The 20,235-nt window shown below is 44.2% G+C and overlaps 1 protein-coding gene across 1 annotated transcript in view; it reads left to right on the top strand.

Annotated features, from left to right (window-relative positions):
• PM20D1 (peptidase M20 domain containing 1) overlaps positions 1-20,235 on the top strand; it is an 81,515-nt gene that overhangs the window by 26,308 nt on the left and 34,972 nt on the right. The window contains exons 4-6 of the mRNA XM_056558025.1: positions 1,237-1,323; positions 7,383-7,516; positions 19,063-19,182. Of these exons, the coding sequence (XP_056414000.1) occupies positions 1,237-1,323; positions 7,383-7,516; positions 19,063-19,182 (341 nt within the window). The remainder of the gene's footprint in view (positions 1-1,236; positions 1,324-7,382; positions 7,517-19,062; positions 19,183-20,235) is intronic.

The following is a 20,235-nucleotide window of genomic DNA, read 5'->3' on the forward strand; positions in this document are numbered from 1 at the left end:
TGACTTAGAACCGATCCACTAGCACGGTCCACGCCAATCCCTCTCTGGCACAGAGGATCCACTACCTGCCAGCCGGCATCGTGACACAGCTGTTCAACCTGGAAAAACTGAAAGGGTTTTTTAGGCCTTTGCCAGCTATAAAAATAAGAAAACATACCGTACTCTCCTTTTCACATCCACTGCCACTCCTGCAACAACAATTCCTTGGTCTGCTGTAAATTGTTTATAACTCTGCAGTGATACATACAAACTACAACTATTATGCAGCTGATTTTAAGAAAACCCCTTCAAGGAAGGACTGACTGATGGTGCGTCCTACATAAGGGCTCATTCACATTGGCATTGTGCTCTTCGTGAGGGAGGGAGCTGAGTCCGTCTGAAGGACAGCAGTTGAGCGAAGAAAAAAATTGTGTATGTTCTGGGGTTTTTTTTTCCTCCACCTAACTCCTGTAAAATACCGGGCACCCGACCAACCCCAAGTGAATGGGATCCGGCAGTGTCAGTTGTGTTTCCACCTTTTCAGGGTCCGTTCGATGCAAAAAAATTAAAATACGGTAGTCAAAAGGAACCTAAATGGGATAATGGCAGTATGAACCTAGCCTGAGTTTGTTGTGTTAACATCAAGGCAGCTAATTGTAGCTCCTCATGATAATATAGTGAAGCATAGCATTCTGAAAATCCTAAAATGACCATTGGCTTAATATTTTATTTAGGTGGTGAGGATTACACAACCAGGTTGTAACCTTAAGCACATTTGGTGCTAGAAACACGTTGGTTTACTTTAATTTTACAGAGGGTATACACATTGAGGGATATTCATTAAAACCTGTGTAGAGGAAGAATTAACCAGTTGCTTATAGCAACCATTAAAACTGCTTTTATTTTTAAAAAGGCCTCTGAAAAATAAAAGAAGCAATCTGGTTGCTATAGGCAACTGCTCAACTTTTCCTCTGCACAGATTTTAATAAATCTCCCCATTTGGGGGAGTCCTAAGACCCTCTGCATTCATAGTCTTTGGAGTGCATCAGTCAGAGAGTGAAACGCACTACCTTTGTGGGAATAAAATATTTGACATGTCAGAAGTTTGCAAAAATGACAATAATGCTTTAATATTTGGTATCTCCCTTGTTCCTATTCCCCCTTTTTGCCTTAGCCTTTTTGTATTTGCAGAACCTTAGTAAAAATTGTATTTATAAAAATGTGGTAATTTCTGTCTCTGTGTTGTATATTCTACAGGGAGTTCTACAAGCTCTTGAATTACTGCTAAAAAGAGGGTACCAACCCAAACGATCATTCTATATTGGATTAGGACACGATGAGGAGGTAAATGGCAGACAGCAAACGCTTGCACAGCTTTCACACAGTAATCTGTTTTGTAAATCATATGAAATTGATCCACTCTAGGGTAATCTGCCCTGCTTTATGTTTTCAGGGCAGATTACCATAATAGAATCTGTCCCAGACTCGTATGCACATAGGTAATATACATGTGCACAACCATTAGGGTATGTTCCCATTGAGTGTATACATCGACGATTTAACACAAGTAAATCCGCAGTGTGTAATTGGCAAGTTTTAATATTTACTTTATGACATTTTTTTCACTCATTTGACACAGCATAGAATCTGCTACATAAAATCCCAAATAGAATTCTTAGCTTCAAATCCACAGTTTTTAAAGCAAATTCTATGCAGAGAAAATTGCTGACCTGCAGCTTATACACTGTGTGAATTCACTTATCGGACTGGACTTATGTAGTATTTTAATCAGTATTTTTAAGCAAAATCAGGAGATAAACTGACATTGAGATAAACTATAAGGCTAGGTTTCCACTTGTTTTTTTTTGTGGCAGAAACGCTGCGGCCAGATGTTAGCTGCAAGTTAATAGGAAACTGCAAAATGCCAAATCCACTTGCCGTTTTTCAGTTTGGCTTTTTTGGGCTCCTTGGCAGTTTTTAAAAAAACGTCCTCTTGTCAAGACTTTGGCGTTTTATCGGGAAAATCTTGGCGTTTTCCTCCCATAGAAGTCTATGGGAGTGAAAAAACGGCAAGAAAAACGCCATGTGGGTTTTAACTTTGCCGTTTTTTCAGGCGGTTTTTATTCTTATTTGGACTTAAGCGATCCAAAAAAGTGATGGAGATACCTTTTTTTAATTAAAATTTCGTAGGGTACCATTAAAAGAAAATAATTTAAAAAAAGCTACAGTAGTGATCGAAAAAATAGTATTTAGTTAAATTCATCTTTTTTATAACAAAATTTTAATTAATTTTTAAACAGGGATCAATTTATGTTGGCGGGCAGGACACTAAAAATATAGCCGAGAATAATAAAAATGTAGTGTGTGTGTGTGTCTTTCACTTTAAATTTTTTTTTTAGGTAGTACTACTACTCCCAGCATGGAACACACTGTTCCATGATACGAGTAGTAGTACCTGTACTAATTAACAGATCGTCGGGGTCTGTTGTGATCCTCCTGTATTAATGTATAGATGCGGCCGGCCGCTCTTCTATGGTCCCCTGCTCTGCCATATATATACACCTATTCATATTTCCCACTGAGAGCTGTAAATGGCCAGATGGTTCCAGCCAATCACAACTCTGTGGGAAATATTAATTGGTGTATATATACGTCAGTGCAGGGGACCATAGAAGAGTGACTGCATCTATACATTATACAGGAGGATCACAGCGGGTGTCAGGAGTTACACTCGCTGCGATCTGTCTATTAATGCAGGTACTACAGCTCCCAGCATTGAACAGAGTGTGCTCCATGTTGGGAGCCGTAGTACCTGCAGTAAGGTACAGATCACAGCGGATGTCAATCCTCCTGACACCCGCTGCGATCCTCCTGAAGTGAATGTCGGGATCAGCTGTGCCCACCGCTACAGAGCCGGGAGAACAGCTGATGCTGAGCAGTAGATATATGTCCTATATCTACTGCCCAGCAAGAACTTACATTGAGCCTTCAATGTGTATACAGTATACACATTGCTGGCTCACTTAACCCCTTGCTGAGCTGTGCGCTATGTGCCAGCTCAGCAAGGAAAGAGTTAATTTACACTGATGGACAGTGTAGGTTAACCCTTTGGGTGGTATACACTATATATACAGCTATCTATAGATAGCTGTATATAGTGTATACAGAAGACAAAGTCCACTTACTTCCCTCCAGTACCGGCTGGGTCAGTGTAGCTCTGCCCCCTAGTGATGATGTAATTAGGGGGCGGAGCTACATACGGGAGCTAGGCTCTGTTCACATTGTCTGCTTTTTATAATGTGAACAGACCCTTCTGGCAGTGTCTTCCCAGATAGGGAGACTCCAGCTGTTGCTAAACTACAACTCCCAGCATGCCCAGACAGCCAAAGGCTGTCTGGGCATGCTGGGAGTTGTAGTTTTGCGACAATTAGAGGTTCCCTGTTTGGGAAGATATTGCAATATGGGCACTATCCCCAGCGGACAGCGCCAAAAATGTACTAACCAATATTTTTATTTATTTATTTATTTTCTTCTCGTTTCAGATCCGTGAATGCAGAGGATTACGGCGGATTCGATGGATTACGGTGGATGAACCAGATTTTTTTTCCTTTTTAATAAAATAATTAACCAGGGCTGTGGGGGAGTGTTTTTTAAAATAAAATGTTTCTATTGTGTCATCGTTTTTTTTTTATAGAATTTTCAGGCTTAATAATGGAGGCTGTCTAATAGACAGAATCCATTACTAAGCCGGGGATTAGCGTTAGCCCCAAAAACAGCTAGTTCTAACTGCCAATTATTACCCCGGTACCCACCGCCACAGGGGTGTCGGGAAGAGCCGGTACCAACAGGCCTGGAGCATCAAAAATGTGCTCCTGGGCCTAGGCGCTAACAGGCTGGCGTTATTTAGGCTGGGGAGGGCCAGTAACAATGGTGCTCGCCCACCCTGGTAAACGTCAGGCTGTTGCTGCTTGGTTTGTATCTGGCTGAAAATAAAAAGACGGGGAACCCAATTTTTTTTTTTTTAAATAAATAAATAAAATAAACACATAGGGTTCCCCATATTTATATTCTCAGACAGATACCAACCAAACAGCAACAGCACCGTTACCAGGGTGGGCGAGGACCATTGTTACTGGCCCTCCCCAGCCTAAATAACGCCAGCCTGTTACCGCCTAGGCCCAGGAGCGCCATTTTTGATGCTCCGGGCCTGTTGGTACCGGCTCTTCCTGGCACCCCTGTGGCGGTGGGTATCGGGGTAATAATTGGGGGTTAGCGCTAGCTGTTTTTGGGGCTAACGCTAAGCTCTGGCTTAGTAATTGATTCTGTCAACAAGACCGGCTTTCACTACTAAGCCTGAAAATTCAATAAAAAAAAAAAGAAAAATTATTTTAAAAAACACTCCCCCCCCCCCCCACAGCCCTCGTTAACCATTTTATTAAAATAAAAAAAAAATCCAGTTCATCCTCCGTAATCCACCGAATCCGCCGTAATCCTCTGCATACACGGATCTGAAACGAGAAGAATAAAGAAACACAAAAAATGAGTTAGAACATTTTTGGCGCTGTCCGCTGGGGAAAGCGCCCATAATGCAATGTTTTCACAAACAGAGAGCCTCCAATTGTTGCAAAACTAAAACTCCCAGCATGCCCAGACAGCCTTTGGTTGTCTGGACATGCTGGGAGTTGTAGTTTAGCAACAGCTGGAGTCTCCCTATCAGACAGGAGAGAGCACAGAGGAGTCCTATCAGACAGACAGGAGAGAGCACAGAGGAGTCCTATCAGACAGACAGGTGAGAGCACAGAGGAGTCCTATCAGGCTGGGTTCACACTACGGTTTGTCATTACGGTTCCCGTATACGGCTGGGAGGAGGGGTGGGCGAGGCTTAATCGCGGCGCCCGCACTCAGCCGTATTCGGGAACCGTAGTTAATGTATTTCTATGAGCCGACCGAAGTGAACCGCAGCCTCCGGTCGGCTGCTTTTTCGGCCGTATGCGGTTTCCCGACCGCAGGCAAAAACGTGGTCGGGAAACCGCATACGGCCGAAAAAGCAGCCAACCGGAGACTGCGGTTCACTCCGGTCGGCTCATAGAAATACATTAACTATAGTTCCCGAATACGGCTGAGTTCGGGCGCCGCGATTAAGCCCCGCCCACCCCTCCTCCCAGCCGTATACGGAAACCATAATGACAAACCGTAGTGTGAACCCAGCCTCAGACAGACAGGAGAGAGCACAGAGGAGTCCTATCAGACAGACAGGAGAGAGCACAGAGGAGTCCTATAAGACAGACAGGAGAGAGCACAGAGTAGTGGTAGCCCACCCTCACTTACTAGACTTTGTCCATGCCTGTGCTTCAGCTTGGACAAAGCCATGATTTTATAAGCCATGATTTCTATAAAAAGGAAATACAATTTTCTTATGAAGTATATTCGAAAGGTTAATGTTTTGATAAGATGTACAACATATAAAAGTTTTTGTATCTGACAGTGCCCATTTAAAGGGGTTGTCCAGGAATCGAAAAACAGAGATAATTTCTTTCAAAGACTGCTCCCTGTCTGTCTCCAGGTTGGGTGTGGTTCTGCAGCTCAGTTCCATTGAAGTGAATGGAGCCAAGTTGTAATACCACATCCAAAGTGGAGACAGACAGGGAACGGTTTTTAAAAGAAAATAGGTCCATTTTTCGATTCCTGGACAACCCCTTTAAGTAATCCTCCTAAGTTAACATTACACAAAGAGAGGAAATTCAAGACTTTGGACAGGAAATGCATTTGCTAATAAAAAAAAACCACAATATATAATTTCCACATATAGGCTATGTTAACACACCAGCTTAAAGCCTTATTTGAGCTGTAAGCTGCTGAGAAAACTGACCAGAAGTAAAAAAAATTTTTAAAAAATCTGTAAACATAAAGACAGCTGAAAATAAAGCTAATAAAAATGGTATGTAAGCCTCAGATTGTAAAACTGTCACCGTAAGGGACCTCCACCGCCGCCGCTGGTCATGCTACAGTTCCCCCGTTCTGCCCGGATTACTGTCGGTGGGCAGAACGGGGGAACCAAACATTAACCTCCTCTGCCCCCGATCTGACCGACCAATTGCAGGGATAAAGAGGGGTTGCACCCCTGCCACCTCACTCCTTCCTATCCTTTTCAGGGAAACTTGGACAACACCCTTATTTTCCGGGTCAACCGGAGTCCCGTATGACCCGGAATTGCTGAAAATCGCCGGTCTGGGGACCCCGGTCTCAGGACCCCCTCGGCGATGTGCCAGGATGCCTGCTGAATGATTTTCAGCGGGCATCCCGGTCCGGTTCCCGACCAGCTAGCGGCGGGGACCGGAATTCCCACGGGCGTACCCATACGTACCCATACGTAAGGACTCAGGAGGCAGGGCGTATGCATAGTTTAATATTCAAGGACTCTATTATTCAAGGTTAATATTCAAGGACTCAATAGTGACAGAGTATGTTCCCCAGTACTGACACATAGCAAATGTGGTACCAGTATTCAAAAATAGATCTTTTTTTCCGAGTATCTCATTGAAAATAAATGGATGATCCCATATCAGCATGGGTTTAGAAAGGATCAGTCCTGTTAAACTAACCTGATCAGTTTTTATGAGGATGTCGGCATTTGATACGGTGCCACATAAAAAGTTGCTACAATAAATGAGAATACTTGGGCTGGGGATAATGTGAGGGGTACCACTAGTTTTTGTTTCCTTTTCTATTTAATATATGGATTAATGACCTTGTAGAGGGATTATATAGTAAAATATCAATCTTTGCAGATGACACTAAACTCTGCAAAGTGGTTAACAAATTAGAGGAGAATGCACTATTACAAATAGATCTGGATGAGGTAGTGTGTGGCAGATGAGGTTCAACATGGATAAATGTAAAGTTATGTACATGGGGAGAGAAATTCCAGGTTGGCATAATGCTGTAAATTTCATTGTAGAAGCCATTGTCGGACAGCTGCTGCCAAGGCAAATAAAATCATGGGGTGCATTAAAAGAGCCATAGATGTGAACTCAAAAGGGGCCTGGATACATTTCTGGAGAGTAATAACATTACAGGCTACAGATACTAGATTTATAGGGACAGAATGTGGATCCAGAGATTTATTCTAATTGCCATATTTGGAGTCAGGAAGTAATGCTTCCCCTAGTATGGGGGGGGGGGGGGCAATTGGCTTCAGCCTCATTTTTGCATTCCTCTGGAAAAAGACAATTGAGATATGGGTTGAACTCGATGGATTCTGGTCTTGTTTCAACCTTATAAACTGTGTAGCTATGTCTTTTAAATATATGTATTTTGCTTATGGATGTTTTAGTAATTATGGATTAAGAAATGCTTTTATTTATTTATTTACCCTTTTTATGTCCTTCTGCATTTGGTTTCAGGTATCTGGACACAAAGGAGCCATGAAAATTGTGGAGAAACTACAGTCTCTTGGAGTGAAGTTGTTGTTTGTGGTGGATGAAGGCTTGGCAGTTCTGGATGGGGTCATTCAAGGAGTAAAAAGGCCCGTGGCTCTGTAAGTTATGGTTATGTCTGTTATGGTTCTTATTTAGTCCTTTTACTCCAAGGTTTTTGTAACAACAACCCTTCTTGTTTCAGCTAACAGACTTGCACACAGTTAAGTTTACTCTTCATCATTTTTGGACTTTGACATTATAAAATCTCAAGGAGAATGTCAAGTTAAGATCTAATCATTATTTTACATAGATAAGCTTCTAGTAAATATTAACTCCTGATTTCATGCTGAATATAATGTTAGACATGAAAATTACCTTATTCTTAATACTTTTATAATATTAATTTCTTTCCAGCTCAGGAAAGTGCATGTAGTTGTAGTCTATCCGTTTTCTCACCATAACATAACTTTCTGGCTTTGGCATAATAATCGTGCAGCTATTGCTAGCTTAGCCATGAGGTCAACAGTGGAAGAATGTCTGTAATGCACACCAGTATACATACAAGGATCATAGAGAGTGAAGATCACAAGCAGGCCAGAGGGGGCTGAGGAGATCCCAATATAGCCGCTGGTTTCAGAGGTGGCACCCACATATAAGAGACATTTATGGACTACCCTCTTAAAGTGTGGCAAAAATTAACTTATCCCCTATCCACAGGATAAGTAGTTGATCTCTGGGACGGAACCCGGCACTCAGTGAGAAGTGCATGCTGCAGACGGCACGCACTCCATTCATTTCTATGAGAGCACCAAAAAGACCAGAGCACAGCATCAACAGTGCTTCAATAGAAATGAATCCAGCACGTAACGTCGTTGAGCGAGCCTGTGTGCTGTCCCGCTGGTCAGACCTCCAAACCCCCCCCCCCCCCCCCCGCCACGCGATCAGCCACTTATTCCCTTTCCTGTTAAACCTTCGCTGGAGTACTCCATTAAATGTGCTCTGAAAGATACAAAAACTTTGTAATTGTTGTACAATTTGGCAAAACAATAGCTTTTCTAATATACTTCACATTTGTTCACGTTTTAAAGAAAACTGCCTTTGAAAATCAGGCCACTAGGGGTCCCCATACCTCCTTACACACTGACGAGTCCTGCAGCAGCATCAGCATTTCAAGGTGTCATGAAAAAGTCATTGACACAAGATAACTGATTGACAAGGCTGCAGGCAGAACTAGCCTCTGCTATGCTTGCTCCCAGTTTGTCTACCTGTGTGAGCTCGTATGGATCTACAGAATCAGTGCAAGGAGCGTCACCTCAAGGGACACAACTATATATTTCTGTAAGGTTTTCTATTGGCTATTGTTCTGGCTGCAGAGTTTGGCACAGGAGAAAACAGCTGATTGGCTGTTACAGGCAGTGCAGGACTTTAGTGATATACTGACGGCACTGCTCAGAGCTAGTAACAGCCATTCAGCGGTTTCCTCCTGTGCCTCACAGTGCTCTGAGCAGCTCTTTTCACACAAGTGACAAATCAGTACCAAATTCTGGTTCAACCACTTTTATTTTTCTTTTATTTATATAGTGCATACAGATTCCGCAGCACTGTACACTCAAATTGGTCCCTGTCCTCATTGGGCCGCACAATCTAAACCTATCAGTATGTTTTTGAAGTGTGGGAGGAAACTGGAGTACTCAGAGGAAACCCACGCAAACACGGAGAGAACATACAAACTCTTTGCAGATGTTGTCCTTGGTGGAATTTTAACCCAGGACCCCAGCCCTGCAAGACAGTGCTAACCACTGAGCCACTGTGCTGACCACTCTACTCACATTTATCTAGATGTTCTCTCCCTAACCTAGTGTTATCCAAACTACCTCCAGCTGTTTTAAAACTACGACTCCAAGCATGCCTGGTCAGCCAAAGGATGTTTGGGCATGCTGGGAGCTGTAGTTTTCATTTGCCTCCCTCCAGAGATCAGTGAGTCAGAGCAGACTGAGGGAGGGGGAGGAGTAAACACAGTGAGGGAACGAGAGGGACACGCCCCCTCCCTCTGAAGAAACAGAGAAGACAGTGAGCAAGTAAATAAAGGTAATTCTAAGAGAAATATAGGTTGTAAATACATAAAAACAATGAGGGAGATTTATTAACACCTGTCCAGAGGAAAAATTGCTGAGTTGCCCATAGCAACCAATCAATCAGATTGCTTCTTTCATTTTTGAAAAGGCCTCTGAAAGGTGAAAGTGATATTGGTTGCTATGTGCAACTGGTCAAATTTTCCACTGGACAGGAATTTACGGTAACAATTTACGGTAACAATGACATGTTTTCTTTATTCTGTGAGGCAATACGATTAAAATAATACCCATAATTGAATACTTTTCTATTATTGTACCGCTTTAAAAAAATCTCAAACCTTTTAACCAAATGCATTTAACCCCTTAAAGGACAACTGTAGTGGAACACTTTTTTATATATGCCTGTGCCCGGGCCTCAAAAATAAACAAAATAAACTCATACCTTCCTACGAACCCCCGTTGGTCCAGCACAGGCCTCACGGTCCGGCAGTGCTGACGTCATTCCACATCCTGGGGACGCCGCAGAGCCGTTGGCGTATCACCGGCCGTAGCGATGTCCCACCCCGGACGGTCATAGGCTGAGCCCACTGTCATGTAAGAAGCCGGCCAGAGCTCCTTACATGACAGTGGACTCAGCCTTTCGCCCACCAGGGCGGGACATCGCTACGGCCGGTGATACGCCAACGGCTCTGCGGCGTCCCCGTCCCCGGGAAGTGGAATGACGTCAGCACTGCCGGACTGTGAGCCCTGTGCCGGACCAACGGGGGCTTGTAGGAAGGTATGTATGAGTTTATTTTGTTTATTTTTGAGGCACGGGCATATATAAAAGTGTTCCACTACAGTTGTCCTTTAACCCCTTAAGGACCAAGGGCGTACAGGTACGCCTTTGCTCCCTGGTACTTAAAGAGGTAGTCCAGTGGTGAAAAACTTATCCCCTATCCTAAGGATAGGGGATAAGTTTGAGATCGCGGGGGGTCCGACCGCTGGGGCCTTCTGCGATCTCTCTGTACGGGGGCCAGGCTCTCTGGCCAGATAGCGGGTGTCGACCTCCGCACGAAGCGGAGGCTGACACGCCGCCTCAATACATCTCTATGGCAGAGCCGGAGATTGCCGAAGGCAGCGCTTCGGCTCTGCCATAGAGTTGTATTGAGGGGGCGTGTCGGCCGCCGCTTCGTGCGGAGGTCGACACGCCCCCTTCCCGCGGGCTGTCTGGGCCCCGTACAGGAGATCGCGGGGGGCCTTAGGATAGGGGATAAGTTGTTCACCACTGGACTACTCCTTTAAGGACCAAGGGCGTACCTGTACGCCCGTGGGAATTTTGGTCCCTGCCGGGCGGGGACCGGACGGGGGTGACTGCTGATATCTATCAGCAGGCACCCCGCGCAAATGCCCAGGGGGGTCATCAGACCCCCCCATGTCGGCGATCGGCGACACATCGCAAGTGAATTCACACTTGCGATTTGCGCCGATTACGGGTCTATGGTGACCCGGAAAATAAGGGGGATCGCGGTTGTCCAAGACTCCCACGATCCTCCTGAAGGCATAGGAGTGAGGTGGCAGAGGTGCCACCCCTCCTATCCCTGCTATTGGTGGTCTAGACGCGACCACCAATAGCAGATCGGGGGCGGGGGGCTTTGCTTTCGGTTTCCCCGTTCTGCCCACCCACAATAGGCGGGGCAGAATGGGGAAACGACAGAGGACCGGCGCCAAAGATCCACTTACCCCGCGGGCGGGGCTGCGGGCGACGATCGGTAAAGGAGATCGGAGTCTGGCAATGTCGTGCGACCTAGCAACATCTGGAGGGCACAGTTTGAGACCACCATACAGTGGTCTCTAAACTGTAACCCTCCATATGTTGCAAAACTACAACTCCCAGCATGCCCAGACAGCTGTTTGGGCATGCAAGGATTTGTAGTTTTGCAACAGCTGGAGGGCCACAGTTTGGAGATTTGCCACAGTTTGCAACTCCCAACATGCCCAAACAGCAAACAGCTGTCTCTGCATGCTGGAAGTTGTTGTTGCGTACCTCCAGCTGTTGCATAACTACATCTCCCAGCATGCCCTTCGGTGATCAGTACATGCTGGGAGTTGTAGTTTTGCAACAGCAGGAGGCAAACTGGTTGGAAAATACTGAGTTAGGTAACAGAACCTAACTCCAACTCCCAGCATGCACGGTATGTTAGTACATGCTTGTAGTTGTAGTTGTGAAACAGCTGGAGGTTTGCCCCCCCCCCCCCCCCTTCCCATGTGAACGTACAGGGTACATTCACACGGGCAGGTTTACAGTAAGTTTCCTGCTTTAAGTATGAGCTGCTGCAAATGTTTTGCCGCAGCGCATACTCCTAGCAGTAAGCTTACTGTAAACCGTACTGTAAAAACACTACACTACACTAACACAAAATAAAGGGTGAAAAACAACATATACACCCCCTTACACTGTTCCCCCCCCCCCCCCCCCCCCAATAAAAATGAAAAATGTATTGTACGGCAGTGTTTACAAAACGGAGCCTCAAGCTGTTGCAAAACAACAACTCCCAGCATTTCCAGACAGCCACTGACTGTCCAGGCATGCTGGGAGTTTAGCAACAGCTGGAGGCACCCTGTTTGGGAATCACTGGCGTAGAATACCGCTATGTCCACCCCTATGCAATCCCTAATTTAGTCCTCAAATGCGCATGGCGCTCTCTCACTTCAGAGCCCTGTTGTATTTCAAGGAAACAGTTTAGTGCCATATGTGGGGTATTCCCGTACTCGAGAGAAATTTTACTACAAATTTTGGGGGCTTTTTCTCCTTTTACCCCTTATGAAAAAGAAAAGTTGGGGTCTACACCAGCCTGTTAGTGTAAAAAAAAATATATTTTACACTGACATGCTGGTGTTGCCCCATACTTCTTAATAAGAGGTAAAAGGAAAAAAAGACCCCCAAAATTTGTTACGCAATTTCTCCATATGTGGGCGTAAAATGCTCGGGGGCGCACAACAAGGCTCAGGAGTGAGAGCGCACCATGTACATCTGAGGCCTAAATTGGTGATTTGCACAGGGGTGGCTGATTTTACAGCGGTTCTGACATAAACGCAAAAAAATAAATACCGACATGTGACCCCATTTTGGAAACTACACCCCTCACGGAATGTAACAAGGGGTATAGTGAGCCTTAACACCCCACAGGTTTTTGACGAATATTCATTAAAGTTGGATGGGAAAATGAAGAAATACATTTTTTTTCACTAAAATGCTGGTGTTACCCTAAATTTTTCATTTTCACAAGGGAAAATAGGAAAAAAGCCCCCCAAAATTTGTAGCCCCATCTCTTCTGAGTAAGAACATACCCCATATGTGGATGTAAATTCCTCTGCGGGCGAACTACAATGCTCAGAAGAGAAGGAGCGCCATTGGGATTTTGAAGAGAAAATTTGTCCGTAATTGAAGGCCACATGTGTTTACAAAGCCCCCATGGTACCAGAACAGCAAATTAAATTTTTCATTTGCTCATCCCACTGTTCCAAAGATCTGTCAAACGCCAGTGGGGTGTAAATGCTCACTGCACCCCTTATTAAATTCTGTGAGGGGTGTAGTTTACAAAATGGGGTCACATGTGGGGGGGTCCACTGTTCTAGCACCACGGGGGGCTTTGTAAACGCGCATGGCCCCTGACTTCCATTCCAAACAAATTCACTCTTCAAAAGCTCAATGGCACTCCTCCTCTTCTGAGCATTGTAGTTCGACCGCAGAGCACTTGACGTCCACACATGGGGTATGTCCATACTCAGAAGAAATGGGGTTACAAATTTTGGGGGTAATTTTCTACTATTACCCCTTGTAAAATTTGGGGAAAAACCAGCATTTTAGTGAAATTATTTTTTTTTCATTTACACATACAAAAAGTCGTGAAATACCTGTGCGGTGTTAAGGCTCACTGTACCCCTTATTACATTTCTTGAGGGGTGTAGTTTCCAAAATAGTATGCCATGTGGGTATTTTTGCTGTTCTGGCACCCTAGGTGCTTCCTAAATGCGACATGCCCCCCAAACACCATTTCAGCAAAATTTGCTTTCCAAAAGCCAAATGTGACTCCTTCTCTTCTGAGCATTGTAGTTCGCCCGCAGAGCATTTTACGACCTAACATGGGGTACAGGTGTGTGGAATTTTTTTTAAAAAACTACTTGTCTAAGGGACTAAAGCGGAACACAATCTACTTGCCCCTCAAGAAAATACACTTGTCCTGGTAGATGAAATAATTTCAACCAAAATAGTACGATCCACCCCACTAGACCACCAGGGATGGATATAAGATCCCTTTAGACACTGCTGTCAACTTTGACAGCGGTGATGTAATGGTTTAATAGCGGCCACGGTGATTGCAGCATGCCAGACTATTAGCGGCGGAAGAGCTGTAGCTAGCTCCTTTTTACACCCGAGGCAAGCCCCCCCATCTGACCCCTATAACTCCAATTTTCCCATATACAGAGATGTATGAGGGTAATCTTATGTGCCGTGATCTGTAGTTTTTATACCCATAGGGGACTACCTATAGCAATCCTTTGATTGCTAATACTGTTCAGTGCTATACATAGGGCATAGCACTGATCAGTGTTATCGGTCATCTTCTGCTCTGGTCTGCTCGATCTCAGACCAGAGCATAAGACCCGTGGAAGGCGACGGAGGCAGGTGAGGGGACCTCTGTGCGCCGTTCTGGATGATCGGATCGCCGTGGTCTGTATTGATCTGTATTGATCACGGCATCTGAGGGGTTAATGGCAGACATCGGCAATTATCGGTGGTCCCTGGCTGCGATCAGCAACCAGGACCAGCTGCACATTATCCGAGCATCGCTCCAATGCTCGCGGTCATGTACAGGATGTAAATATGCGTCCTGGTGCACTAAGTACCGCAGCAGCAGGACGTAAATTTACGTCCTTGGTCGTTAAGGGGTTAAAATCCCTATTTTGACAATATACCGCCATATAAGCGGCGGTATGAGTGCTAATATTTGGCGCAGTGATCTATACTTTTTTTTGATAGCCCATTTGCATATATGAAACTTTATTATTCAAATTTTTTTTTGTGGCATATTATGTGATAAAAAAGCAGCAATTTAGGATTTTTTTTTTTTTTTTTACGTTTACGCAGTTTACCGTACAGGATCATTAATCCCTTAATGATCATGGACGTAAATGTACGTCCTGGTTTGGCGGTACTTCGCACACCAGGATGTACATTTATATCCTGTGTATGACCGCATGCATCGGAGCAGTGCTTGCGTCATATACGGCAGGTTCCGGCTGCTACCAGCGATCGCTCGGATGTCCGTCATTAACCCCTCAGATGCCGTGATCAATACAGATCACAGCATCTGCGGCAATGCGCAAGGGATCCGATTATCTGTAATAGCGGACGGAGGTGCCATTTTTTTAAGGTTTTTTTAAGCAGTACAAAAATATAAAAGTATTTAGCCATGGGTATCATTTTAATCTTATTGACCCACAGAATAAAGAACACGTGTCATTTTTACCGTAAATTGTACAGTGTGAAAACGAAACCCTCCAAAATGTGCAAAATTGTTGTTTTCATTAAAATTTCCACCCTAAAAAAATATATTTTTTTGGGTTCGCCGTACATTTTATGGTAAAAGAAGAGGTTTAATTACAAATTACAATTGATCACGCAAAAAACAAGCCCTTATTTGGGTCTGTAGATGGAAATATAAAAGTTATGGATTTTAGAAGGCGAGGAGGAAAAAACGAAAATGCAAAAATAAAATTGGCCTGGTCCTTAAGGTGAAAATGGGCTTGGTCCTTAAGGGGTTAACATTATATCTTGATAGTTCGGACACTTACGTATGCAGTGATACCAAATATGTTTATTTTTTTACACTTTCTGGGTGTAAAATGGGAAAAAGTGCCGATTTACATTTTTATTGAGGGAGGGGATCTTTCAAATTTTTTCTTTCCTTTTTTTTCCTTTTTTTTTTTAAACATTTTTTTCCTTTACACTTTAATAGTCCCCATAGGGGACTATTTTTAGTAATCACTTGATTGCTAATACTGTTCAGTGCTATGCGCTGCGGGCGATCCGATCATCCATTTTAGTGACCACATTCCCGCAGATGCCGTGGTCTTTATTGATCACGGCATCTGAGGGGTTAATGGCACGCGTTAATCAGCGCGATCGCTAATGTGCGCCATTACCGGCGGGTCTCTGGCTGCTGATAGCAACCGGGACCTGCCGCGCATGTCCCCAAAGGATAGGGGATAAGATGTCAGATCGCCGGGGTCCCGCTGCTGGGGACCCCCGGGATCGCCGCTGCAGCACCGCGCTATTATTACTGCACAGAGCGAGTTCGCTTTGCACGTAACGTAATGACGGGCGATACAGGGGACGGAGCAGGGTGACATCATGGCTCCTCCCCTCATTACATCACGGCCCGCCCCCTTAATGCAAGTCTATGGTGAGGGCGTGACGACTGCCACGCCCCCTCCCATAGACTTGTGTTGAGGGGAGGGCTGTGACGTCACAAGGGGTGGAGCCGTGACGTAACGATGCTCCGGCCCCTGTATTGCCTGTCATTACGCGCAGAGCGAAATCGCGGTGCCGCAGCGGCGATCCCGGGGGTCCCCAGCAGCGGGACCCCGGTGATCTGACATCTTATAAGGGATAAGATGTCTAGGGGCGGAGTACCCCTTTAAGGACCCTAATACAGTCCTCATATGCGCATGGGACTCTCTCACTTCAGGGCCCTGTTGTATTTCAAGGACACAGTTTAGGGCCACATATAGGGTATTTCTGTACTCGGGAGAAATTGCGTTACACATTTTGGGGGGCTTTTTCTCCTTTTACCCCTTATGAAAAGGAAAAGTTGGCATCTACACCAGCCTGTTAGTGTAATTTTAAAAAAATTTTTACACTAACATGCTGGTGTTGCCCCATACTTTTTATTTTTACAAAAAAAAAATTATGATTTTAACGTAATTTCTCCTGAGTGCGGAAATACCCCATATGTGGGCGTAAAATGCTCTGCGGATGCACAACAAGGCTCAGGAGTGAGAGCGTACTATGTACATTTGAGGCCTAAATTGGTGATTTGCAAAGGGGTGGCTGATTTTACTGTGGTTCTGACATAAACGCAAAAAAATAAATAATGGAAAATTGCTGCTGAACTTTGAAGCCCTCTGATGTCTTCCAAAAGTAAAAACATGTCAACTCTATGATGCAAACTTAACCCCTTAAGGACCGGGGTTTTTTCCATTTTTGCATTTTCGTTTTTTGCTCCTTGCCTTTTAAAAAATCATAACTCAATTTTGCACCTAAAAATCCATATGATGGCTTATTTTTGGCGCCCCCAATTCTACTTTGTAATTACGTCAGCCATTGTGCCCAAAAATCTATGGTGAAATGGAAAAAAAATCATTGTGAGACAAAATTGAAATAAAAATGCAGTTTTGTAACTTTTGGGGGCTTCCGTTTCTACGTAGTACATATTTCGGTAAAAATGACACCTGATATTTATTCTGTAGGTCCATACGGTTAAAATGATACCCTACTTATATAGGTTTGATTTTGTCGTACTTCTGGAAAAAATCATAACTACATGCAGGAAAATTAATACGTTTAAAATTGTCATTTCTGACCCCTATAACTTTTTTATTTTTCCACGTATGGGCGGTATGAGGGCTCATTTTTTGCACCGTGATCTGAAGTTTTTAACTGTACCATTTTTGCATTGATAGGATGTATTGATCGCTTTTTATTCATTTTTTCATGATATAAAAAGTGACCAAAAATGCACTATTTTGGACTTTGGAATTTTTTTTTGCGCGCACGCCATTGACCGTGCGGTTTAATTAACGATATATTTTTATAATTCGGACATTTCCGCACGCGGTGATACCATATATGTTTGTTTTTATTTTTATTTACACTTTTTTTTTTTTATGGGAAAAGGGGGGTGATTCAAACTTTTAATAGGGAAGGGGTTAAATGATATTTATTCACTTTTTTTTGCAGTGTTATAGCTCCCATAGGGAGCCGGGCCGGGCCCGACCCGCTATGACGCGGGGCCACGCCGTGGCCCCGCGTTATGGATCGGGAGCGGACACATGACGTTCCAGTACGTCATGTGTCCTTAAGGGGTTAAAGAAGACATATTGTATATGTGAATCAATATAGAATTTATTTGGTATGTCCCTTTTCCTTACAAGCAGAGAGCTTCAAAGTAAAAAAAAAAAAATAATGCAACATTTTCACCAAGAAATGATGCAAGTATTGACGAAATTTTACCATTAACATAAAGTAGAATATGTCACGAAAAAACAATCACTGAATCAGAATGAAAAGTAAAAGCATCTCAGAGTTATTAATGCTTAAAGTGACAGTGGTCAGATGTGCAAAAAATGCCCAGGTCCTTAAAGGGGTAGGAGATAAGATGTCAGATCGCCAAGGTCCCGCTGCTGGGGAGCCCTGGGATCCCCGCTGCGGCACTGCGCTCTTATTACAGCACAGAGCGAGTTCGCTCTGCGCGTAATGACAGGCAGTACAGGGGCCGGAGCATCGTTACGTCACGGCTCCGCCCCTCGTGACGTCACGGCCCGCCCCTTTCAGTACAAGTCTATGGGAGGGGGCGTGGTGGTCGCCACAAGGGGACGGGCTGTGATGTCACAAGGGGCGGAGCCATGACGTCACGCTGCTCCGTCCCCCTTATCGCCTGTCATTACGCACAGAGCGAACTCGCTCTGTGCTGTAATGAGAGCGCGGTGCCGCAGCGGGGATCCCAGGGCTCCCCAGCAGTGGGACCGCGGCGATCTGACATCTTATCCAATATCCTTTGGATAGGGGATAAGATGTCTAGGGGCGGAGTACCCCTTTAAAGTGAAAATGGGCTGGGTCCTTAACGGGTTATGGTGCGACTTTTTAAAAGTGCTCTCCAAAGGCAGCTTTGTTGGACAGTATGCCTCTGTGCGACATTCGCACTTCATAAATTCACAACCACTGCAAATTAAAAACTGAAAGTTGCTTAGGTAAGACTGTTTGCTAATGTATGGGTATCCACAAAAGTCGCAAAAAGATGTGCAACATTTTGTGCATCCGGAGTAACAAAAAAAAACTAAATGCATGCTCCGGCGGCCTCCTGAGCTGTCACTGTATGCCGCGCACTGACTGACAAGTGACGTCATGTTGAGGACTTCATTCGTCATTACGCGGCGCACAGTGACAGCTCAGGAGGCCGCCGGAGCATGAAGGACCGCAGTCCCCAGGGCACATGTAACTAAAAATCGGGGACGGGGAGGGAATCTGGCAGTGGCAGTGGGACTCTGGCCAGGCAGAAGCTGCTGCAGTTCAATGATTTAAAGCGCCCGCTTTAAATCATTGAACTGCAGCAGCTTTTGCGGGGTCACAAACAGTCTATCAGCGTATAACACGCAGATAGACTTTAGGCTAAAAGTTTTAGCATAAAAAATGCGTGTTATATGCCGATAAACACGGTAATTTATAAATCTGTTTAACTTTCTGGCACCAGTGGATTAAAAAAAATGTTTTCCACTGGAGTACCCCTTTAAATTCACAAATAACCATGATTTGATTTTCTTGGCAGGATTGGCACCACTGAAAAAGGATCTATTACTTTGAATTTGACTGTAAACCAACCTCCTGGACATTCATCAATGCCTCCTGCTGAGACTAGCATAGGGATCCTTGCCGCAGCTGTGTCCAGGTAATGATATAAGCTGCAATGTAACAGTATAAAAGTATGATCCTGACAGCCATTGTCATCCCAGTGAATTGTCTGTTTTACCATAGCTTCCTACTTGGCTTTAAAACAACATGTTATCAAGAGGGTATGTTTCTTTGTCTCCCCAACAAGATTACAACATGATATAAGCGTTAGTGTCATTAAAACGAACACTAGAGGTTATGGACCGCATGAAACAATATCTCTTCTCAGACCTGACTGATCTTAGTAGGACAAAAGAAAAATCGGCAAAAGCTTTTTTTTTTTTTTTTCAAATGGCGTACTTTTATTACAGCATTTTTGACAGATTATGAAATTGCAAAAGTGATGAGGCCTTTTCGGGACACGACATGGTACCTGACGAGGGCCATCTCTGGGTCTTTGGGTAGATTACTAATTCCCTACATTTTTATGGTGTGCTTGCTTTTTGTCTTTGAGCCAAGCTGCGTTTCCCTCTTCCTTACTGATGTTTTTGAATTACTGATACAGCACATTCATGGCTAGGGCGACTTATTACATTTGGTATCGTTTAACTTACTCATGGGGGGGGAAGGGAGGTTGGGCTGTTCACAGTTGTTATCTGTTCTCACCTGATTATATATTGCTTTCAACCTAAATGTCAATTGTATCCACCTGTCTGTCACTGTCCAGGTAAAGTCCTGGCGTGTAATTGTTTTTGGTTGTAAACCTGAAAATTTTCAATAAAAAATATATTTAAAAAAAAATAAAAACGAACACTAGACATGTTGTCCGGACATGTTTAAAGCTTAGATTTCACCAGCTCTTTGTCCTGAGACCTGCTGTGATTATGAATAATATCCAGCTGAAGTGCACGGCAACGCACTTCACTCCCTGATTTGCCACCAGATCCAACTGTTTTACTCCATAGACTAATTCAGTTAAAGTTGTTTTTTGTTTTTTTTTAAAGTCAGGTTACCACACGACTAAGAATTTAATGGTGGTGCCCAGGTTTTTGTCAGCCCTTTTCAATGAATGCCCATCCTTCTGCAGCATTTTGACATATATTTTTTTTTT

Source organism: Hyla sarda, chromosome 2 (genome assembly GCF_029499605.1).
Source record: "Hyla sarda isolate aHylSar1 chromosome 2, aHylSar1.hap1, whole genome shotgun sequence".
NCBI classification, from domain to species: domain Eukaryota; kingdom Metazoa; phylum Chordata; class Amphibia; order Anura; family Hylidae; genus Hyla; species Hyla sarda.